Below are 25,372 nucleotides of genomic sequence, written 5' to 3' on the forward strand. Positions count from 1 at the left end.
TCTGGAAAGGCAGCCAATGCTCTTAACCTCTGAGCCATCTCTCCAGCCCCAAGATTTACTTTTTAAATTATGTGTATATGTGGTGTGTGTGTGTGTGTGTGTGTGTGTGTGTGTGTGTGTGTGTGTACCTGTGAATGCAGATGCCCAAGGAATCCAGAAGACATCAGATCCCCTGGAGTTACAGGCAGTTATCAGCTTCTAACATGGGTGCTGGGAACTGAACTCAGGCTCTCTAGAAGAGCAGTACTCTTAACTGCTGAGCTATCTTTCTAGCCCCCTAAAAATTTTAAAAATATATTATTAGTATTATTTTGGTTTTTTGAGATAGGGTCTCTCTCTATAGTTCTGGCTGTCCTGGAACTTGCTATACAGACAGGCTGGCCTTGAACCCAAAGATTTTCCTGCCTTTGCCTCTGAGTGCCATGTTAGAGGCATGTCCCATAATGCCCATCCATTTAAATGTATTATTATACATGTGTGCTCATGATGTGTGTGTGCATGCATACTATTGGTGCACGCGTGCAGAATAGAGGACAGCTTCCACCTTTGCATTTCTGGAATGGAGTTCAGGTTAGGTTTGTGTGGTAAGTACCATTAACCAGAGTCATCTCACTAGCTGCAGTTTTTACCCCCGCCTTATTTTAACTTACTTTCTATTTTTTAATTTAATGTGTATAGCTGTTTTGCTAGCAGGCATGTGCATACCTGGTGCTCTCAGAAACTGGAAGAGGGTGTCAGATCTCCTGGAACTGGAGTTATAGAGTATCAGATGCCCTGGAACTAGAGCCATGTAGGTGGAGCTGAACCCAGGGTCTCTGCAAGAGTATAAAGAATAACTACTGAGTCAACTCTCCAGCCCTTGTTATAGTTTATTTTATTTCATTGCTGTTGTTGTTGTTTGTTTATTTACCTTTGAAACAGAGTGTCACTATGATACCCTGGCTGACCTTGTACTCACTCATTATGTAGATCAGGTTGGCCTCAAACTGATAGAGATCTACTTGCCTATGCCTTCTGAGTACTGAGATTAAAGATATGTTCCACTATGCCCAGCCCACATTTTTCTTTGTTTTTTGTTTTTCTGAGACAGGGCTTCTCTGTGTATCCCTGGCTGTCCTGAAACTCATTCTGTAGCCTTGAACTCAGCCTCCTGAGTGCTGGGATTAAAGGCATGCACCACCAGCACCCAGCCCAGCCCAGTTCACATTTTTAATTATGTGTATATGTGTGTATTTGCACATAAGTACAGGTACCTATGAAGACCAGAGATAGGAAATGTCCTTAGAAGTAGAATTATAGAGGGTTGTGAGGTACCCACTATGGGTGCTGGAAACTGAACTCCAGTCCTATGCAAGAACACTGGGTACTTGTAACCATGAGCTATCTTTCCAGCATTTCTCATTCTATTAGCCAGGCTTGCCTGGGACATCTTGGTAATCCACCTTCCCCAGCCTCCTCAGTGCTAGGATTACAGAGATGAGCCACTGGTGATGCCTGGCAGTTTTACAAAAAGAAAAAAAGAAATGAAAAGTCGAAGGCCAGGCATAGTGATTCACAGGAGGATCAGAAGTCCTAGCCAGACTTGACTATTTAGCAAGTTAGAGGCAAGAGAGTGTTGTATAAGATCCTGTTGCAAAAAACCCATAATCCCTACAATAAAAAAGGGCCTAAGATGGCTCAGAGGATAAAAGCACTTGCCACCAACCCTGATAGTCTCTCTGATTTTGTTTCCCAAGACCTACATAGTGGAGGGAGAAATTACTGTAGATTTTACTCTAACTTTCACACTTAGGCTGTGTTATATGCATGTCCACACACATATAAAAAATAAATAATAAATGTTTTTACATTAAAAAAACCAACTCTGGTTAGATAAGAAATATCATCAATAGATAATTATATCCACAGTATTCTTTTTTTTTTTTGTTGTTGGTTTTTCAATTTCTAGCTTAGGAATGGGGGCTTCTGGCTACTTCTCCCTCTTAGCACTGGAACCTTGTCTGGTTTGGACTTGTACAGGCCCTGTACATGCTGCTACAGTCTGTAGCTGGAAGTTTTTCTGTGTCTTGCCTGGTCCTCAGCCACTCAGACCTAAGTAAACACATAGAAGCTTATATTAATTAAAACTGCTCAGCCATTAGCTAGGCCTACCACTGACTAGCTCTTACATTTAAACTCGGTCCATTTCTATTAATCTATATGTTGCCACATGTTCGGTGGCTTTATATGCTGCTCCCTGGACGGCAGGTTGGCATCTCCTGACTCAGCCTAACTCTTCACAGAATTCTCCTTGTCTGCTTAACCCACCTATACTTCCTGCCTGGCTACTGGCCAATCAGCATTTTATTTATCAACCAATCAGAGCAACATTTTCATAGCATACAAAACATCCCACAGCATTTTCTGTCTAATCAAAAAGGAAGGTTTTAACTTTAACATAGTAAAATTACATATAATAGAATGGTAATCAAGCAAGAATTACAGTTATAATATCTAGTCTATTTGTATTTGGCAAAATTAAAGAAAATATTCTATCCTATATTTATGAGTCTAAAGTTTCATGTCTAATTTAATTTTATCATAAGCAAAGAAAACCATAATTATAACTATCTAGTCTTCAACTACATCAAAGACCTCAGAAGGATATAATATTACCTAAGTAAATAGGAAGAGCATTGTAAGCAACTTCCAAAACTCTGAAAATGACAGACACATCTGCCTGCCTGTACAGTCATCCAAAGTTCCTCTGTAGGATGTTGGGGCATCCATCTTCAGCCCATAAGCTTAGTCTCTCAGTCACTTTTCTCTGTGTTCTGTAGAATGTCTGGCAGTTTCTTCTGTGAAGCAGGAACCTGAAGGACCATCTCGTCTTGCAAAGTTCAGTCGTCACCTTCCTATGGGTCCTGCATGTCCAATGGATACCATATTTTGTCAAGCAGCCCAGGCAAGAACAGTTTCTTGCCCTAATGGCTATTTTTGCCAAGAAGAAGTTAAACTCCATATGGAGTGTCTTCAACGCCTATCTTTCTCTTTGAAGTAAAACAGTGCTGCCAAGAGCAGATGTGTCTCACTGTCCAGAAAAGTCAAAGTTCTTAAAACATTTTAAATGTCCTATTCTGTAGGTCTTTGAAGTGTTTGAAGATTACCTACCTAACTGAAATATATCTATGTGTATCTAGAAAACTTAACTAACATGATTACAAGTGTGATTATCATAGATGACTAATTATAAATCTGTATTTCTTAATTATCCATTATAATTTAAATGAGTTACATAAACATAATACCTTAAACAAGAGTAGAAATATACATACAGTATAACAAAATTAACTTTAAACTTGTATCAATAAACTAAAATCCATAGCAATGTAAAGCATTTCAAACAAGTTGTTGCTCTTTAAAAGTAAATTCAATAATCTATTCTTTTATCCTATCATTTCTATATCCTATATTTCTATATCCTATCCCTCTTTCTTTTTTAGAAAGAGATTGACTATGACCAATAACAATTTGTAATCAACAACCTAAACAAAGACAAACATCCATAATCCATTTTTGGGGGGGAATGTGGGCATAGTTTTCTAGGCTACTTCCTGATGATGGGGGTGCTGGTAATATTGTGGGGATCTTGAGAAAATTCGAGATAATGGTCAAGTCCTGGGAAGACCAGCTATAACTTTTGTTGATAGGTTCCATCTGTTAAGGTTCAGGAGGTCTGGCTTGATCAAATCTGATCTATCTTAACCTGGAACAAATCTATAGCCTCTTGCTTCCTATGGAAACAAAAAACAGGGCATCCTTTCCAAAGCAACATATCCTTAGATCCAAGTTTTGAAATCAAAATACTTTTAAAATATACATATTGGTTTAACTGAGCAGCCTTTACAATCAAATGTCTTTCTGCAGTTAAAAATATCAAAGATAACACAATCCAGATTCTCTGTGTAATATCCATCTTTATGTGGCTTATTTTTTATACTACCTTTACTGCCTTTTTAAAGACTTTATTTTTAAAACGATTTATTTATATAACTGTCTATATTCATTTTCTTCTCTCTTCCAAGCCTACATACATTTTTATACACACTGTAAACCATTTAAAGTATTGTTCCATCTGAATCTGCCTTATTGTGAATCTACTGCTTTAAACTGCAGCATTACTAGAACTGAAATGGCAGCTTTGGCTGCTGGCTCTGCACACGTCAGTTTTCCAACATGGCAGTGGTATGTTTACTGCCAGCTCTGGCTCCTGAAGCCATGTGTACCACCAACTCTGGGAAGCAGTGGGTCTGTGCCTCCATTAGAGCAGCATGTAGCCCAAAAAAAAATTTTTTTTTTAGTAGCAAAAGTTATATCCACCACGTACCATGTTGTGTGGCTTGTAGAAACCTCTGTGTAACTCAGTGTGAATCCGCCAAGTTGTAGCTCCAGCCCACATGCCACAAACCCACCACAGCCAAGGGACATATCATTGTACCTAGGCCCGCCATGAGCGACATGAACTAGGAAGTTGCTCTTTGCTACATTTATAATCTGTTTTTAAGCTCTCTCAGATTTTAGGTGAAAACTCTTGCCCCACATTTTGGTGCCATTTGTAGATAAATCTCTAAATGGTCTTATTAAATAAAAAACATGAAGCCAAATATAGGGGTGAAAACCTTAGAGAGATCAGGGAAATAGGGAAAGCCACGAGCCAACCTTACTCACCAACTCTGCAACTTCCAAAAGCGAGCTACTTCCTGTCATACCCATGCCTTTATTGCCTTACTGTTCTGCCCACTCGTTGGCTATCTTAGCCCAGCTACCTCACTTCCTTGTCACTGCCTGTCTGTACAGACCTCCAGGTCTCTATGGTTGGTACTGGGATTAAAGGCATGTGTCACGCTTGGCTCTGTTTCCTAGTATGGCCTTGAACACACCAAGACCCTGCCTGATAAGTGATTGGATTAAGGGCATGTGCTGCCTCACTTCTTGTTTACTTAAAATGGCTGGTCTTTCCCCCCTGATCTCCAGGCAAGCTTTATTAAAGCACAAATAAAGTATCACCACAACAGTCTCTGTGAATTCATATGTATGTCAGACTTGTTGTGTCTATAATACACTGTTCCTTTGGAGTTATCCATTACCTCTGACTCCTACAGTCTTTCCTCTTCTTCTACCTACATTCCCAAGCATCAGAGGAAATGGTTTAATGAAGGCATCCTAATTTAGACTAAGCTACAAAGTTTCTCACTCTCTACATATTGGCTATTTGTACTTTGAATTTGGCTTAGAAGGTACTCTGCATAATATCAAAGGACATGATATCAAAGGACAAAGGTAAACATCAACTGAGCTACAAACCCGGAGAGCTACTATGGTGACCTGCCTAAATGACCCAAGGGGAGGGTCAGAATATTAACGCTGGGCTGCCCTGCATCCTGACATAGAAGCCTAAGGAAAAATTCCACCCCTTTGTCCCTCTCTCTCCCTCCACCTCAGGAGGTGTGCACTCCTCGACCCCTCTCCTACTTTCCCTCTCTCTTTCTCTTTTCTTTCCTATCTTCTCGTGATCTATTATCATGAATCATTTCCATGCAGATGTAGTGTCTGGGTTGTGAATGTTTACCTGCCACCCTGCCGCCATGCCCATATGGAAGGGGTCGCCCGCCAGCCCACCACTGCATCTACCCAGCATGCTAGCATGTTTCCCTGCAAGTGCAGGATACCCTTGGGGTCCCTGCATAATAATTCATAACACTAATTCCTCAATAAAAAGACACAAACTAACAGAATGGATGCAAAAAGCAGTATCCATTTTTCTGCCATATACAAGAAACACACCTCAACATCAAAGATAGAAATTACATCAGTAAAGGGTTAGAAAAAGATTTGCAAAGCAAATGAAACTAAGAAACAAGCTGGTATAGCCATTCTAACATCTAACAAAACAGACTTCAAACCAAAATTAATCAAAAGAGATGAGGAAGAACACTTCATACTTATCAGAGGAAAAATCCACCAAGATGATGTTTCAATTTTTAACATCCCTGACCCAAACTCAAGGGCATTCACATTTGTAAAAGAAACATCACTAAAGTTTAAATCACACACTGACCTTCAATTAGTAATAGGAGACTTCAATACTCCACTCTCCCCAATGGATGAGTCATCTAGACAAAAACTAATCACATAAATACTGGAGCTACAAACATTATAAACCAAATGGACCTAACAGATATCTACAGAACATTTCATCTACACACAGAAGAATATACCTTCTCAGTATGTACCTCATAGAACTTTCCCCCAAAACTGACCACATACTCAGTAACAAAGCAAGTCTCAACAAATACAAGAAAATTGAAATAAACCCCTTGATCTTATCAGGCCACCATGAATTAAAGCTGGATTTCAACAACAGAAATAACAGAAAGCCTATAAACTCATGGAAACTGAATGACTCTCTACTGAATGAAAAAGGGATCAAGACAGAAACAAAGAAAGGAAGACTTTCTAGAATTCAATGAAAATGAATGCATAACATACTCAAACTTATGGGGCACAATGAAAGCAGTGCTAAGAGGCAAGTTCATAGCACTAAATGCATGCACAAAACAACTGAAGAGATCTCATACTAACAATTCAACAGCTGAAAGCTCTAGAACAAAAAGAAGTAACTACACCCAAGAGGAATAGACAGCAGTAAATAATCAAACTGAAGGCTGAAATCAATAAAAGAGAAACAGAACAATACAAAGAATCAATGAAATGAGTTAGTTCTTTGAGAAAATCAACAAGATAGATAAACCTTTATCCAAATTAAATAAAAGGTAGAGAGAGAATATCCAAAATTTCTTACTAATAAAACCCGAAACAAAAAGGGGGACATATTAACAGACACCAAGGAAATCTAAAGAATTAGATCATACTTTAAAAATTTGTACTCCACGCCGGGCGGTGGTGGCGCACGCCTTTAATCCCAGCACTCGGGAGGCAGAGGCAGGCGGATCTCTGTGAGTTCGAGGCCAGCCTGGGCTACCAAGTGAGTTCCAGGAAAAGGCGCAAAGCTACACAGAGAAACCCTGTCTCGAAAAACCAAAAAAAAAAAAAAAAATTTGTACTCCACAAAATTGGCAAATCTAAAAATAAAATGGATAATTTTATCAATAGTTATCACCTACCAAAGTTAAATCAAGATCAGATAAACAATTTAAATAGCACTATAACCCCCAAGGAAGTAGAAGCAGTCATTAAAAGTCTCCCAACCAAAAAATAAGCCCAGGGCCAGACAGATGTAGTGCAGAATTGTACCAGATTTCAAAGAAGAACTAATGCCAATACTCCTCAAATTATTCCACAAAATATAAACAGAGGGAACATTGCCAAATTCATTTTATGAGGCCACAGTCACCCTGAAATGCCAACAGAGAATTACAAATTCCTTTATGAATGTAGATGCAAAAATACTTAATAAAGTACTTGCTCATCTAAGAACTCTTGGAGCATGTGAAGGGGACAAACCTACAGAACCAAAATAGCAGAATCTCCCCAACACCAGACAACAACAGGATATGCAAAAGGAGCCCCAGTGAGAGCCCATTCATAGCAGAAGCCAGAAGCCTTGAGGCAGACCAATCAATGACTTCTGGCAATGAACACTTGAATGGACTAAAGGGTAAACTGTGTGACTCAATGGGGCCACACTACAGCTTCCAACAAAATTCTTCTTTTTTTAAATTTTCTTTTTCGTTTTGTTTTGTTGGGGTTTTTGTTTTTGTTTTGTATTTGTTTTGTTTAGTTTTTGGTTTTTCTTTTAAGTTTGGCTTTGGTTTTTTGGGGGGTGGGGGAGGTTGCAAGGGCAGAGGGCAGATGTGAGGAGACAGGAAGATAAATGGATTTGGAATACATGATGTGAAGTCCACAAAGAACCAATAAAGGTTAAAAAATAAAATAAAATAAAACACAAGTTGAATCCAAGAATACATCAAAAGCACCATCCACTATGACCAAGTAGGCTTCATGTCAGAGATGCAGGGATGGTTCAACATACATAAATCAGTCAATGTAATCCACCATATAAACAAACCGAAAGAAAAAAAAAACCACAGGATCATCTGATTAGATGCTGGAAGACCTTTGAGAAAATCCAACACACCTTCATGACAAAAGTCTTAAGAGAGATTAAGGATACAAGGAACATACCTAAACATAATAATAGGCGATTTACAGCAAGCCTATAGCCAATATCAAATGGAGAGAAACTCAAAGCAATTCCACTAAAATTAGGAACAAAACAAGGATGTCCACTTTTTCCATATCTATTCAATGTAGTGCCTGAAGATCTAACTAGAGCAATAAGACAAATAAAGGAGATCAAGGGGATACAAATTGGAAAGGAAAAGTCAAACTATCCTTATTTGCAAGTTGATATGATAGTATACATAAGCAAAAATTCTACCAGGGCACTCCTATAGCTGATAAACATCTTTAGTGAAGTGGCTGGATACTTTGTTTGTTTTTAACTAAAACAAACAAACAAAAAACAAAACAAAACAAAACAAAAAACCAGTAGCCCTCTATATACAAATGACAAACAGATTGATAAAGAAATCAGGGAAATGACACCCCTCACAACAATAGCCACAAATAATATAAACATATTGGTGTACCTCTAACCATGCAAGTGAAACATTTGTATGACAAAAACTTCAAGTCTTTGAAGAAAGAAATTGAAGATGTCAGAAGATGGAAAGCTCTCCCATGGTTATGGATTGGGAGGATTAACATAGCAAAAAGGGCCATCCTACCAAAAACCATCTACAGATTGAATGCAATCCCCATCCAAATTCCAACACAATTCCTCCCAGACATTGAAAGGATAATGCTCAATTTCACATGGAAAAACAAAAAACAAGGATAGCTTAAACAATCCTGAGCAATAACAGAACTTCTGGAGGTATCACCATCCCTAATTTCAAGCTGTACTACAGAGCTACAGTAATTAAAACCACATGGTATCGCCATAAAAACAGACACGTTGGTCAATGGAATCTAATTGAAGACCCAGACATAAATTCACTCACCTGTGGACACCTGATTTTTGAGAAAGAAATCAGAAAGACACACTGGAAAAAAGAAAGCATCTTCAACAAATGGTGCTGGTCTAACTGGATGTCAGCATGTAGAAGAATGCAAATAGGTTTCTACCACACTACACAGAATTGAAGTCCAAGTGGATCAAAGACCTCAACGTAAAACAAGATACACTGATCCTGATAGAAGAGAAAACAGGGAATAGCCTTGAACGCATTGGCACAGGGATGACTTTCTGAACAAAACACTAGCGCAGGCACTAAAATCAACACAATAAATGGGACCTCATGAAAGTGAAAAATTCTGTAAGTCAAAGGACACTGTCAAAAGGACAAAAAATTGCAACCTACAGAATGGGAAAAGATTTTCACCAATTCCACATCCTATGGGGAGCTAATATCCAATATATATCAAGAAACTACACATCAACAAACAAAAAACAATTAAAAAATGGGGTACAGACCTAAACAGAGAATTCTCAGTAGAGGAATCTCAAATGGCTGAAAAATGTCCAACATCCTTAGCCACCGGGGGAATGTAAATAAAAACTATTTTAAGATTCCATCTTACACCTGTCAGAAAGACTAAGATCAATAACACAAGTGATAACTCACGCAGTCAAGGATGTGGAGAAAGGGGAACACTCCTCCATTGCTGATGGGAGTAAAAACTTGTATAGCCACTATGGAAATCAATATGGCAGTTCCATAGAAAATTGGGAATTGATCTACCTCAGCACCCAGACATACCACTCTTGGGCATATATCCAAAGTATGTTTCATCCTATTACAAGGATATTTGATCAACTATGTTCATAGAGCCAGAAACTGGAAACAACTTAGATGTCCCTCAATAAAGAAAATATGGTATATTAACACAATTGAGTACTACTCAGCAATACAAAAAAAAATAAAATTTGCAGAAAAATGGATAAAACTAGAAAAAAATCATCCTGAGTGAGATAACCCATACCCATACTTTTATAAGTGAGTATTAGCTGTTAAGTAAATTATAATCACGCTACAATTCATAGACCCAGAAATGCTAAGTAACAAAGAGGGCTCTAGGAGGGATTCATGGATCTCCCTAGGAAAGGGAAATAGAGTAGGTTTTGCTGGTGGACCGGGGGGTGGGGGGTGGGGGGGGGGTAGGGGGAGGTGGAGATGGGAATAGTAGGGATCAGGTGGGAGGGATGGAGGAAGAGAATATCGGCTGGACAACTGGAAATGTAGGGCATTTGAGAGGTGATATGGAAATCTAGTGTAGTGGAAACTTCCTGGGGTCTATAAAGGTAACCCCAGCAAGGACTCCTAGTAAGGGAGGATATGAAGCCTGAACTAACCAGGCAAGGCAGTCAGTGTTAGGACTGGGACATCAACCCAGCCACCAAACCTTTTTCCTACAATCTGTCCTGCCTGCAAGATGTGCTGGGGCAATGCTGCTACAGAACTTGTGAGAGTGGCCAACTATGACTAATTTGAGGGTCTAATTTGAGGTTCATGCCACCAGAGAGAGCACACACCTAACAATGGTTGGATGAACAGGAGGTTAGACCAGAGACCTAGAGTAGAGCCAAACAATGACTGGCAGGAAAAAAAAATCAATGAATTCCTAATGATATTCTGCCATAGTCTAGTCATCATTAAAGAGGCTGCCTCAGGTAGCTGATGGGAGCAGATGAAGAGACCCACAGTCAAATATTAGGCATAGAGGTCAGGCAGTGGTGGCAAACACCTTTAATCCCAGTACTTGAGATCTCATGCCTTTAATCCCAGGAAGTAATATGGCAGGGCAGAGAAAGGCATATAAAATATAAAGCATGAGGAAACAAGTACTCACTCTCTTTAGGCTGAGGATTTTGTAGCGGTAAGAACTAGTGGCTGACTGCTCTCTGCTTCTCTGATATTTCAGCTTTCACCCTGATATCTGTTTTCTGATTTTGGTTTTTTTTTTTTTTTTATTAAAAGACCATCTAAGATTTGAACAACAGATGTTTATATGCAGGGGAGAGATGTGTGTATGGGAAAGAGATGTGGGTAAAGAGAGATGTGTGGAGAGAAGAGGTAACTGTTCAAAGAGATGTGTGCTGAGAGAACTGTGTAGAAGATAAGCAGCTATGTAGAAGAGAGAGCTGTGTGAGAGATGGAGCACTAGCTGTGTAAAGATGTGTGTAGAAGAGAGATGTGTAGAAAAGAGGTGTATAGAGAGATGTGTAGCTGTGTGAAAAGTGATGTAATTGTGTTCAGAGCTGTGTGGCTGGATAAAAGAAATGTATGGAGAGAAGGTATGTAGCTGTTGAGAAATGTATGAACAGAAGAGAGCTATGTAGATGAGATGTATAGCTACATAGAAGAGGTGTTTGAAAAATGTAACTGTGTGGAGAATGTAGCTGTGTGGAGACAAAGAGATTTTCAGAGAAGATTTTTTAAATGAAACAAAAGAGAAAGTTACCATCCAACCCCGTGTGTTTTTACCAATATCCCTCAGATAGAAGTCTAGCCCTTGCCTTATTTGTGGATTTTTTTTTTTTTTTTTTTTTTTTTTTTGCATACCCTGGGTGTGGTCTTGGAGGAGGCTCTCCTAAAGGCTGCTGATACCTGGGTGTGCACCAAGAGGTATAGTACCCAGAAAATGGAAGTAGGGTGGGAGGTGGGGCAAATAAGGTCTGGAGAGACCAGAATGGGAGACAGGGAGAACAGTGAAGACCACCTACCTGAGTCAGCATAGTATGGCACTCAGGGTCCCTGGTATAAAGTGTTTCTGTGGCCTGGTAGATGATACAAGGGAATGTGTTCAATGGAAAGGGGTTAGGGTGACCTCAGCTCTTCACCAAGAAGTGGAGTTCCCAGGTAATGGAGATGGGGCAAGCAGAGGAACTCCTGCAGCAGGACTCTCAGGAAGTTTATGGATATGTGTGTATTTAATTTAAGTCAAGGTCTCAGTACATAGCCCAGGCTGGTCTCAAACTCTCAATTTTGTTTCAGCATCCCGAGTACTGGTATTATAAGTGTGTTGTGTTGGGTTGACATCACTCCTGGCTTGTAGCAAATATTTTCTTCCTTTCTTCTTTCCCTTCCTCCTCTACTCTCTTCATCCATTCATTTGGAAGGATGAATGAATAGTTAATTACAGGCTATAACTATAGTTCAGAAATACTGCACTTGCCTAGCACATACAAGGCCCTGGGTCCTATAGTGATCAAAATGGAAAGAAAAAAAAAAGTTAGGTTTCTCTGTTTCTCTTTGTAGCTTTGCACCTTTCCTGGAACTCACTCTGTAGCCCAGGCTGGCCTCAAACTCACAGAGATCTGCCTGGCTCTGCCTCCCGAGTGCTGGGGTTAAAGGCGTGTGCCACCACCGCCCGGGCTCAATAGGTGCTCTTAACCACTGAGCCACCTCTCTGGTTCCTAATCAGTAAACATATTTCACCTTTCTTCCAGAGTATTTTGGAGATCAAAAGAGTGGGATTCCAAAGCTTCAAAATTTGCTTCAGACGAGTCGCTGACACAAGAGAAAAAGATTAGTGGTAAAAAAAAGGGAAAGCGTAAGAGACGAAGAACCCCAAGTGACCATGTGGAGTCTAATGAGCAGCTGAGTTCCTGTCAAAGAGTCACATTCCCCTGCTCTGTCTGCCACCAAGAAATCAATGCAGCTCAAACTTTTCTCCATAAGAAACATCACAATGCTCTGAGTATGCTGGGTTTCCAGTGGATGGGAGGGAAGAAACCGAAGCCCTCTGTGGTCAGTATTCAGAGACAGTTAGTGATTTCTAAACTATTGACATCTTTCATGTTCAGTGAAAAAGTTCTTCAGAGTTTGAATTACGCATTTGAGCTGCTTTGGAAGAAACAAGTCCCATCATACTTCAGACTTTGTGATAAGGTTGGCCAGACTTCTACACATTCTCCAAATATCTCCCACCTGCTGATTAAAGGTGTAGCCATCTGTGGCAACAGTAATTCAACCTGGAAAGCTGACCCAGATGGTAAATTCACGATCATGAATGATTTTGGTGATAAAGCCAATGTGTGCTTTTTTGGTTTGTTTGATGGCCATCATGGCAATGCAGCAGCAGATCTGGCATCAAAGGAGTTCCAGGTTTTACTTCTCCATCAACTGTCTAAACAGGATCCTTCCTACCAAATGACAGCTGAGCAGCAGCAACTGATTGATTCCTTTCAGACTGTGTTCAGGGAAGAATACAGAGCCACAGAAGAGGCCTTCTCTTCTGCATACAAAACCTTCAGAACCAATAGACGGGAGTATGAAGAAATACACAAAGTCTTTGCAAAGGCATTTTGGAGAATGGATAGGCTTCTACGGCTCGGAAGGAACGAGGTTTCCCGGGTTCGGTGGAGCGGCTGCTCTGCGCTCACTTGTATATTAGAGGGTGTGATTAAGAACCCATACACTAATAAGGACTGGGCAAAAATGGATCAGCAGTGCGCTGACAGTTTTCCCTCCCAAAAGATCCCACAGATCATCTCTGGAGTTTTACACATTGCAAATGCTGGTGTGTATCCATGACACCTAAATATTGTAAATGCCTGCAGAAAACCTCTCCTGCTTCCAGAATTAGTCAGTCATTTAGTGGTTTATTAATGTCTAGACATTGCACAGAACAATTAAGAAACAAAAAACGCCAGTTTAAATATAGATCGAAGGTACAAAAATATTTGTAACTATTTTTATAGGCACTGATATTAGTTATGTGACAAAACTTTTCTTGGGAAGACACAACACACACATCTTCTCACCCCAGATAAGGAGCCCATGATAGACCAAAGTACAGATACTACCAAAGTCCAACTTGGTGAACCAATTAGTTTTATTGAGGTAGGTAACTTATAGGAATATGGATGAAGGGTTACTTATAGGGGCAGAAATGACTCACAGGCAGCTGCATCACCAAAGTCCACACCAGCATGGATGACAGCTGGGAACCTGGAGCACACTGCACAGCCTGCAGGCAGCTCAACAGGATGGAGAGTGTCCTTTCCAAGTGACTCTGGCCTAATCCTCTCCCAGGCAGATAGGGTTGTTTCTGCTTCTAAGTAGCTGGTCTGGCCTCTGGGCCTTTTTTGTAGCTTGTCTCATCTGAGAGTCAACTTTGCTTGGCTTGTCAGAGAGTGACTCTCAGCAGCTTTATAACTTACTCTGGGAGGGAGAGGCCTAATGATTCTGGTCAGTTTTAAGGACTTCCTGAAGCTATTTTGTGTTGTTGCCTTTCTGCTTAAGGAGCTTCCCTGCAGGATGAAGTATCTCAATCTTTTTTTTTTTTTTTTTTTTTTGAGACAGGGTTTCTTTGTGTAGCTTTGGAGCCTGTCCTGGAACTCACTTTGTAGACCAGACTGGCCTCGAACTCACAGAGAGCCGCCTGGCTCTGCCTCCCGAGTGCTGGGATTAAAGGCTGCGCCACCACCGCCCAGCTATAGAATGTCTCAATCTTGAAGGAAACTGTTACGCATTGTAATTGTGTTGAATGTAACAAAGCATTACATTTTCCAAATGGGGCTGGTAAGATGACTCAGAGGGTTAAGGTACTTGCTGCCAAGGCTTTTGATGATCTGAGTTCAATCCCTGAAACCACATGTTGGAAGAACAGAACTGACTCCTAAAAAATGTCCTCTGACTTCTTCAGATGGATATATAACACACACTCTCTCTCATATATTGTACATCTATATTTATGTATATACACCAAAAATTAATGTGTATTATTTAATATATGTATACACATTTTTTAAATTAAAATTAATTTTAAAAATTCCAAATGAGGTGATAATAGAGAGGTTGATACATGTGAAAAGTGAATACATTACCTAGGCTAGCTAGATCCAAACAAACACAGACACAAGGAGCCCACTGGCTCCTTTTGAGAGACTGTAAAGTTTATTTTTCTCAGCATACTTGTTCAGACTGATCCATTATAATAACTGTTAGGACAACTTTTGTTTACTTTTGAGGCTGAGAGTCTTGTATCCCAGGCTGGCCTCAGACTCACTATGTAGCCCAGGAGGATCTCCTTGAACTTCCGATCCTCCTGCCTCCACCATTACTGTGCCATTACTCTTGGTGCTGGGAGTATAACCTAGGGCTTTGTGAATGTTGGCCAATCACTCTAATAGAGTTACATTCCCAACAAGAGACTAATACATGTGTAACAGGTTGTTTTCATGCTCAGTATCCATGTTTTATCAATTTAACAGTAGAATAACCATTTTTCCTTCAGTTTTCCAGGTTTTCTACTGGCTAAGATGCTCGGCAAATCCTCTATTACTAAGCTACATTTCCAGCCCACTTTGTTATTTTCACATTAACACAGGGTTTCATTACATTTCAAGGGTGGTCTTGAACTTGACCTACAGTCTTGACTGTAACCCTACTACCATAGCCTCTTAAAACTGGGGTGTCAGCCTATAATCAGCCTTGGCTGAGTTTTTGTCCTTATCATTTATACTCTATCTTACAATTTTTCTTGATCTTCTATTTCTGTACGTCATTAAATCCTTATGGGATTAAAATGCTCACACACATACATATACTGGGGGTGGAATTATCACAGCTTTCCAGAATGGTGACGCCATGACACTATCCACTTAGCAATGGCTAAAATTCCTATTTGTCCATGTTCCTTTAACATTGTCATGTTGTTTGTTGTCCTCTGCAATAACAGTCCGTGCTCTTAAGCCCTGATCTGGCTCTCCAGCCCTGTTTTGTGTTCTTTGACTCTAGGTAGCTTAGGCTAACCTGGATCTCCCTCCAACTCAAGAACGCGAGGATTACAGGTGTATAGCCACACCTGGCTCAGTCATTATTTTGATTATGCAATACATTTATTTGTAAATGATGTTTATATGATGTATATTTGTATATTCTGCATAGTATTATGCTTTTTAACAGTTGTCTTAATTAGGGTTTCTATTGCTGTGAAGACACCATGACCATGCAACTCTTATAAAGGAAAACATTTAAAATTGAGGTGGTAGCTTAGTTTCAGAGTTTCTATCCATTATTATCATGACAGGGAGCATGGCAACATGCAGACAGACATGACGATGGGTAGGTAGCTGAGAATCCTACATTTCTGCAGGCAACAAGAAATGGACTGTCTCATTGGGCATGGCTCCAGCAATATGAAACCTCAAAGCCTGGCTCCACAATGAAGCACTTCCTCTAACAAGGCCACACCTCCTAATACCACTTCCTATGAGTTTTTGGGGGCCACTTACATTAAAACTACCACAATAGTCAATTATCTTTTATATATTTCAATAAGAAAAAATGCTGCATCTTTCAGGAACTCATACTCCTCCTCTTAACTTTTTTTGTGCAGACTTGTTCATCTGGTGTTCCTTGCCTGGAAAATTTCCTTGGTCTCTGTGATGTCTGTCTTCTGGTGATGAATTTGTTTTTGTTTTTGTTTTGTTTTGTTTTGTTTTTGATACAGGGTCTCTCTATTATGTATTCCTGACTGTCCTGTAACTCACTATGTAATGCAGAGTGGCCTCAAGCTGAGATCTGCATCAGCCTTCTAAGTGCTAGGCAAAAAGGCATTCACCATCACACAGGCTGGTGATGAATTCTTAAGGTATTATTTGCCTCTCATTTTTAAAGTAAATATTCACCTGGTGTGGAATTCCAGACTGGCTTTTCTGCGTTGTTGGAACCAGCTTGTTTGGCCTGGCTGGCATTGCTGTCTGTCACTTTTGCTCTTCTGTCCACAAAGTGGTTCCCCCTTGTGGCTGCTTTAGAGTATTACTTTCTCTGGTTTTAAGTCATTTGACTGTGATTCATCTTTTTGAGTTAGTGCACTGGGACCCACCCACAGCTTTTTCATTTCTCGCCTTATGCTTTGTTTCACTGTTTTCTTTCTTTCCATTGAATATATATACTGGCCTGAGTTCAGTGTTTGTGTGTGCTCACCAGTCATGGTACATACGTGGAGACCACACAACTTTCAGAAGTTAGTTCTTTCTTTCTACAATGTAGCTTCTGGGAATTGAAGTTAGGTCATCAGGCTTGCAGCAAGCACCTTTACCCACTGAAGTGATCTCACTGGCCTTTCTTTCCCTCCCTCCTCTTTCTTTTTTTTTTTTTAAATCATAAAAAATTAAAACCTTTAAAGATTCAATTACATGTATGAATGTTTTGACAGGATGTATGTATGTACAGTTTGTGCATACTTGGTAGATTCAGAAGAGGGTTTTAGATCCTCTGGAATTGGAGTTATGAACAGTTGTGAGTGTGGGAAATTAAATCCAGATCCTCTGAAAGCACAATAAGTGCTTTAAACCAATGAGCTATCTCTCCAACCCTTGTTTTTGTGAGACAGGATCTCATCACTTTGTAGCCCAGCCTGGCCTTCAACTTGTGGCAACCCTTCTGCCTCAGTCTCTCAAGTATGAGACAACAACCTTGAGCATGGCCAAGGGTATCACATGTAGCCGTGGTTGGCTTGGAACTCACAATTCAGAGTTCCACCTGCCTCTGTTTCCCTAGTCCATGGATTAAAGGTATGCACCACTACACAGGGCTCCTTGACTGTTCTCAAATTCACCTATATTTCTTCTCCTTTCCCTCACCTTTTCTCCTTCCCTTTCCTACTCCCTTTTATTTTTTTCATTTTCTGAGATTTGGTCAGTTACCAGGTTCTTTTTTTTTTTTTTTTTTTTTTTTTGGTTTTTCAAGACAGGGTTTCTCTGTGTAGCTTTGCGCCTTTCCTGGAACTCACTCTGTAGCCCAGGCTGGCCTTGAACTCACAGAGATCTGCCTGGCTCTGCATCCCCAGTGCTGTGATTAAAGGCTTGCACCACCACCACTTTGCACCAGGTTTTGTTTTTTTAAACAATACTTTTTTTTTTTTTTTTTTGCATTTTTGTGAATTTAATACACCATGTGCAGGTAGCTAGCAGGTCAGAAGAGAGGACATTGGATCCCCTGAAGCTGGAGTTAGTGAGCCACCGGATAGAGTGCTAGAAACTGAACTGGGGTCCTCTAGAAGAGCATCAAGCATTCTTAGCCATCGATCCACCTCTGAAATCTATTATTACTTTCTGACTTAAGAACTTCGTACTTTGTTCATCAGCTCATCAATATGGGGGACTTGACAGTACATTACTCAGGACCCTGTTTGGTGAAATGGGTTAGTCCCTGACCCAGACTACTACTGCCCCCTTTTAATTTTTTGGACACAATGGTCTCATATTAAGCTCAGGCTGGCCTCATACTCGCAGTCCACCTGCCTTAACCTCCCAAGTTACTACTCCTTTTAAACAGTTGAATTATTTTCATCTATCTGCCATTTCAGTACCTTTATCTACATTTTGTGTATGTTAGGGCAGGGACGGACACACACACACACACACACACACGGACACACACACACACACACACACACACACACACACACACACACCAGGATTTTAGAGGGCTAAATTTACCAAGCCCTCTCTCAACAGAAGTAAATAAAGTCAAAATGCTTGCCTACCACCTTTCTTTATAAGTTGGTATGTGAATTCAAGCTCTTCTGCAACATCAGGGAGCAATGCCTTCTTTTATTGAGTGGGCTTAGGAATTCCACATGGTAATCAACATTAGGGAGTAGAACTATGGCCTCCATAGTTTTAAAGCTATGGTAGCATTATTTACACATTATCTGCTCCGTTTTAAAAGAGGTACTACATCATAATAGTTCATCCAAGTTGTCATGTTAAGTGCCACTCTGTGTTGCTTTGCTGGTGACAGTTACTTATAACCTGAGAGGATTCAACTACTGACTTAAAGCTAGGAACATAGCTCAGTTTGCAGCATGCATAAGACCCAGGCGAACAGGACATGATGGCACATGACAGCAGAAGGACCAAGAGCTTAGACATTTTTCAGCTACAAAGGGAGTTCAAGGCCAGCTTCAGCTACATAAAGCTTGTTTCAAAACTAAAAGTCCCAGCACTTGGGAAGCAGAGGAAGGCTGATCTCTGTGCGTTCAAGGACAGCCTGGTCCACAGAGCGAGTTCCAGGACGCCAGGGCTGTTACATAGAGAAACCCTGTCTTGAAAAATTGAAAAACAATCAAAAACCTAAAATAACTCCCATCCAAGAATTACTGACTTACCTGCTACAGAATCAAAGCAGAAAGTCCACAAGTAAGCATAAAAGAATAACCAAAACAAAAAGCCATGCAGTTTGCAGAAACATCATTTGCATACCTCTAGGGCCACATTTTGCAACCAAACCACGAGCTCAAATATCATTCATTCCATTATGTTAATGAGCCAATTCCATTGTATATCTGACACCAAGTCAGGCTTTCTGTCCAATCATACCAGTTTGATGTATTTCAGCCTCCTAAGCCTAGATTCTTTTTTTTTTTTTTCTCTAAAAAAAAAAAAAAAAATTGAAGGCTTTTCCAGCAAATGAGGCAAAGACAGGAAGATCTCAAGTTTAGGTCAGCCTGGGCTATACATTGAGATTCTATTTCAAAACAAAAATCAGTTAAAAGTAGAAGAAATAGAATTAAACTCATTAGCAACAAAATTCTGATTCCAAGGATAGCTCTAGGTTTAAGACCATAATATTCTTTTTTTTTTTTTTTTTTTTTGAGACAGGATTTCTCTGTGTAGCCATGGCTGTCCTGGAACTCGCTCTGTAGACAGACAAAGCTAGCCTCAAACTCAGAGATCCACCTGCCTCTGTCTTCCAAGTGTTGGGATTAAAGGCTTGCCACAACCACCCAACAAATATTATTTTTAAAATGTGTGGTACGTGTGTATATATGCCGTGGCATATATGTTGAGGCCAAGGACAGCGTCTGGAAGCAGGGTCTCTCCTTTTATCTCATGGGTTCCAGGAAATCAAACTCAGGTCATCAGGTGCCTCTATTAACTGAATCATCTCAATGGTCTCACAATATTTTACTTTTAGAATTGGCATATTAAAGTAGGAATTTTAATTTTCAAGGATAAGAGTATTCAGATACCAATGCCAGCTTAAGTAACTTGTGAATCACAATTGTGTACCAAGAACCACTGCTTGTTTTTAAACATAATGATGATTCTAAAATCTTGGGGGCGGGACCCCTCTTTTAACAGCATCTCAATCTGTTCAGACCGTTTAGACTTCAGAACATCCATGAAGCAATATGACGCAAACATCACAGGTTCATCTCAACTATGATCATATTATACTGCCATCATTTACTGAAGACTTCAGTTTTCAACCCAGGGTTTAAAGTGGCTATTTCCCTAATATAATAGGAATTTTCACAGAACTTAGTTTAACCACACATTTACAGAAACCAATTTTATGATCCATATCCTAAATATATCCAAGTTTTAGCTTTAACCAGTTACAATTTTTTTTAACTTTGTGTGTCCATGTGTGTGTACCTATGTACCTATGTACACACAGGGACAACTTGCAGAAGCCAGCTGTTTTCACCACATGGGATCCAAGAATGTCAGGTTTATGAGGCTTGGCAGCAGGTACCTTTACCTACTAACCCTCTTACCAATCCCTAAGTGCTTTACGTGTTTGTTATTTTTATGTGTATGTGTGTGGGTCTGTGCACACAAATACAAGAGCATCAGATCTCCTTAGACCTGGAATTACAAGTGAGTGCTAGCAAATGAACTCAGGTCCTCTGCCAGTATGTGTTCTTTCCTGCTGGGCTATCTCTCCAACCCCCAAAAATTTGTTTTTTGAAACAGGGTTTCTCTGTGTAGCCTTGTGCCTTTCCTGGAACTCACTTTGTAGACCAGGTTGGCCTCGAACTCACAGAGATCTGCCTGGCTCTGCCTCCTGAGTGCTGGGATTAAAGGTGTGCACCACCACCACCACCACCACCCGGCCTTGTTTTTTAATAATAATAATAATAATAATAATAATAAAAAAAACAACTTGGTGCTGGAGAGATGTTTCAGTGTTTAAGAACACTTGCTGCTTCCCCAGAGGATTAGAGTTCAGTTTCCAGCACCCATGCTGGGTGGCTCACAACCAAGTGTAACTTCAGCTCTAGGGGATCCAATACTCTCTTCTGGCCTCTACCCTCCTCATGTGCACATACCCACACATACACATAATTTAGTCATTAAAAAACTTTATTTGAATATTTTAAAAATCTGCATAGATGTTAAGAAATAGTAAAAATCATTTTGATAAGTTTCATAAAAACTTGATTCAGAAGTTATTTTTCATGACCTGTAGTTTAGTCAAATATTTTAAATGCTACTGGTTATCACTGATAATCGAATTAGGTGGTTTCCCAGTTCAAAATCGTATTTGTACAGTGTTCAGCTTATGTATTCTAAATATATTTACATGGCATACTTTGTGTTTAGTATTGAAACAGAATTAGTAAGTAGCATACTGTAACACAAACTGATAATTAGGTCTCTCTCTTTAAAAAAAACCAACCACCCTTTTAGGCAATGTGCAAGCCGTCTTATGCAGAAATGGAAAAGGGTTTTGTCTGACCAAAGAACACACTACACGAAACACCAAAGAGAGAATAAGAGTCCTTCAGAGAGGAGCAGTCATCAGTTCAAATGGCCTCCTGGAAGGGCACATAAAAACCACCAGAGGTCTTGGATTCCATGGAAACCTCACACTGAAGAAATTCATTATTCCAGCACCCCACACGATTTCTGTCCCTATAGATGATTTATGTCAGTTTCTCATCTTAGCCACTGATGGGCTTTGGGAAGTTCTGGATAAGAAGGAAGTCACTGCACTGGTAATAACCTTGTTTCATGCATATAAACAAACATGTGCTTCTGGCCCTAAAAACAAATCCTGGCCATCTAAAGAGCCTCTTTCACCATCAGACAGTAACATCCGAGTGCTGTTCCAATACAAACCTGAATATGAAGAAGTTATGTCAACTACTAGTCTAACGAAAAGGTCATCTAATTCAGTATTTTCTGAAGCTTGCATTTATCAAACTAAAAATACAGAAACATTTCCTTCAGAAGTGACTAACTATGACCCTTGCAGCAAGAAAGAACTATATGCTAAGAATTTCTATGGAGGTGCAGCTGAGTACATTGGTCGTGAACTTATAAGTACTGCTTTAGAAGGTGGTTCCAGAGACAGCATTACTGTTATGGTAATGTTTCTAAATGGCAGTGAGTATCAGCTGCTGTCATAAAAACATTCTGAAGACCTAGTGCAGCAAACAGTACCACAAAGACTTCAGTACATCAGACTCTAGGACAGATAATGACTGTGAGAATCATTCTTAAGAAAAGGGAAGAAAATACAAAAGCTTCCAGTTATATACCATGCGTGTTATGCTCACTACTTTATGTTAAAGAGAAAGAAAACTCAATGTTGCTTTTTATACCACTTTATTCCAACCTGAGCACCTCAATATAAAACTAAACACTGGTGAACTGTTTTCCTTACTAATTTTGAGTTACTGTAAAATGTACAAGTTCTGCTAGCAGATCAACACTTAAATAGATTAAATCATCTGACACATGGTAGATTTCATATAATGAAAATAACTAAAATAATTAGTGCAATATACTGATCAAAATAAAATGGACTTTGAAAAACAAGGTTTCAAGATTATTACTAATAACATTGTAATACTTATGTTACAAATTACAGGTACAGTGTTTATTATGGTTCTAGCCATGAAAGAACAGCAAAGCCCCTTCCTTTCATAGGGGGAGAAAGAAATAATTAGCTGTTTTAGTAACTGTACATTTTGTATACGCTTAGGCAATTCTTAATTACAGAAAATAATAAACATGGAGACTACAATGCAGTACTCTATTTACAGTACAGCTGAAGATCATATTTAAAATCATCAAGTTTGAATGTACATAATTGTTAGTGCGCTGACTAATCATGTCCAAAGGGAACCAGAGCTCCCTCCCTGCTCCAGACAGACCTCTATGTAATGGCCAACAGTGATTAAAGAGAAATCAGACACCTGGTTTATTTCCACTTTGTTGAAGAGCTCCTGAGAAGGGACCATTATCCATTAAGATGCATTTATCAGTTTTTATATTCCTAAAACAAGATGGGGTTACACATGAATTCTTTTCAATCATATTTTTAAGAAATAACAGGACTGAGTAAGATGTCACTAATATTCATTCTTTCTGGAGATGTAGGACTGTTTTCTTAGGATTATTCATTAATATTTGGAATGTACACTTATTAGACAATAGAAGAAATTACCATTTGCTTGACTTCTGTTGATAAGCATAAATATTTTTAGTTTTCTAAAAATGTTTCTCTAAAGCTCACATTAGTAATTTTGAGTCTTTCACACCTGACTATTATCCCAGTTTGGAGACTGGTTGGGTTAAGTGTGGGTCCATACCAGCTGGAGACGAATGGTTCCCTTGTACTTTCCCATGGAAAAAATTGTACACAGTTCTCATTTCCCTTTCTACTGCCGAAACATTAGTCGGAAGAACACATGCATGTTATTAAAAATTAAGTTCAAAACACTCAAAATAATTCAGTATTAGAAACTTGATTCTACCATAAGTCTCTTTTTGGAAGTCACACCGGGCCGGCTAAATGCTCCCACTCCACGGTTTTTGCCATTTAGGAAGTTCACACTGGAATTCAGTTACTACAACACTGGCTTCTGGCTGGCTGTGCAGGCTCAGTAAGATCTACTCCTCGTCCTCTGGCCGAGTTTGCGCCTGGATTCTGTGGTTCATTCTTTGGCAGCTTTTTAGCTAAGAAAGAAATGACCAAAATAAAATTATAATATTCATATTAAAATCACTTAGACCTGCTTGTTTGTAACACACTTTTCCCAGTTGGGCTATCTCCAAAGTTTTATGTGACTGACTTATGTTTGCTCTTTTCAAATGTTTATCATCTATTAAATGCCAAAAGCAAAACAAAATACCAAAATAACCCACAAGAAACACCCCACTGGTTGCTGTACTAAAGGATTTTAATTTCTTAGTGTTTGCAAAGAGGCCAATTGTAGACATACCATTTAAACTTAAATTTAACTAGAACTATACACAATTTTTTACATCAATTCCCTTAGAAATAGCATATTTTACTTAAGTATTAATACTTTGCATTGTGCTGGTTCACATGCAAATTAGGCAAGTCCACTACCCCTTAGCTACACTCAGGCTGTTTTATATTCATTAAATTTCTACTATATACAATCTGCTAGACATGATGAGACATGGTGTGAGAGCATGCTAGAGCAGCTCTCAGTAATTCCCATGATTCACTCTAGAGAATGAGTTGGGACAATCACTTGAGCCCAGGAGGTTCAAACTACCCTGAGTAAGCACATCAAGACTCCATTTTGAAAAACAAAACCATCAAAGAGAGACATAAAATCCAGTCAATAGATCATGGCCAGCTATAAAGTTTATAAAGCTCACATTATGGCAGCATTCTCTGGGTTGTCCCAAATAATCTGAGAACAAGTCAGGATATGAACAAATTTTATCAACATAACCACCACACCAACACAACCAAACTTGTCCATCACTGTGCAACCTAATCAGAAACTGAACTAGATGGCACTCAGCATCTACTTCCTTCCTGGCTTCCACACCTTCAAATATCTAAGCTGTTCCCTCTTGGGCTGAGAATCTCGATCTGATCTACAAAAATAGTGATACTTAATATACACAAATAGCTTTAGCTTTGTGAGTTTACAATTAAAAGCGGTTCTATGGAGTATGCTTCCCACTAAAACTTTACCTGCTAGATCCATGGCTTAATCCTGAGGACAAAGTAGCAATATTCCTAAGAATAGTACTTTATGCCCAATCCTCGCCCCTGGAATCCTGGAACCTGCACACGTTACACAAATTAACAACTACCACTAAGCCACACACCCTCATCCTGCATTTTTTAACCCTCTAGTTTTTCTTACTTTTCCCACATCAATATTATTTTTAGACTCTCAGATGTTAGAAGCAGGTCCAGTGAGCACGGATATTTGGAAAGACAGCTCCACTGGGCCACCCTAGGAATGGCTCTAGAGATGGTACCATAAAGTAAAATAAAGACAAATGTTCAGTCATATTTATTTACAAACAATGCCCAGTAAGTGGATTAACAATTAATTGTACTAGGGACACAGAATAAACTAGCACTGTAGACTGTATTACAATAAATACAGAGTTGGGTTTTGGAATGTGCAGAATTTCTCCCTATAGCCTACTCCTCTAAGGACTTTCTCTAATCATATCTGACTGAAATCAGGAGGAAGAGGAAGTAAACAGGACCAAGGACCGTTTTTGTTAATTGGACTGCACTATGTGATTTGAGATGCTAACTTTATTAAGAAAAGA

At 39.4% G+C, this 25,372-nt stretch overlaps 2 protein-coding genes across 4 annotated transcripts in view; one reads left to right on the forward strand and one right to left on the reverse strand.

The window, feature by feature from the left end:
- The window catches only part of Pp2d1 (protein phosphatase 2C like domain containing 1), a 23,564-nt gene extending 728 nt beyond the window's left edge, over nucleotides 1-22,836 (forward strand). Inside the window, exons 2-3 of the mRNA XM_028890183.2 lie at nucleotides 12,515-13,587; nucleotides 21,500-22,836. Of these exons, the coding sequence (XP_028746016.2) occupies nucleotides 12,515-13,587; nucleotides 21,500-22,221 (1,795 nt within the window). The 3' untranslated portion in view covers nucleotides 22,222-22,836. The remainder of the gene's footprint in view (nucleotides 1-12,514; nucleotides 13,588-21,499) is intronic.
- Rab5a (RAB5A, member RAS oncogene family) overlaps nucleotides 22,404-25,372 on the reverse strand; it is a 30,982-nt gene continuing 28,013 nt past the window's right edge. For all 3 annotated transcript variants that reach the window (XM_028890198.1, XM_028890199.2, XM_028890200.2), the window contains one exon: nucleotides 22,404-23,776. In XM_028890198.1, the coding sequence (XP_028746031.1) occupies nucleotides 23,661-23,776 (116 nt within the window). In that variant the 3' untranslated portion in view covers nucleotides 22,404-23,660. The remainder of the gene's footprint in view (nucleotides 23,777-25,372) is intronic.

This window comes from Peromyscus leucopus, chromosome 16_21 (assembly GCF_004664715.2).
Source record: "Peromyscus leucopus breed LL Stock chromosome 16_21, UCI_PerLeu_2.1, whole genome shotgun sequence".
NCBI classification, from domain to species: domain Eukaryota; kingdom Metazoa; phylum Chordata; class Mammalia; order Rodentia; family Cricetidae; genus Peromyscus; species Peromyscus leucopus.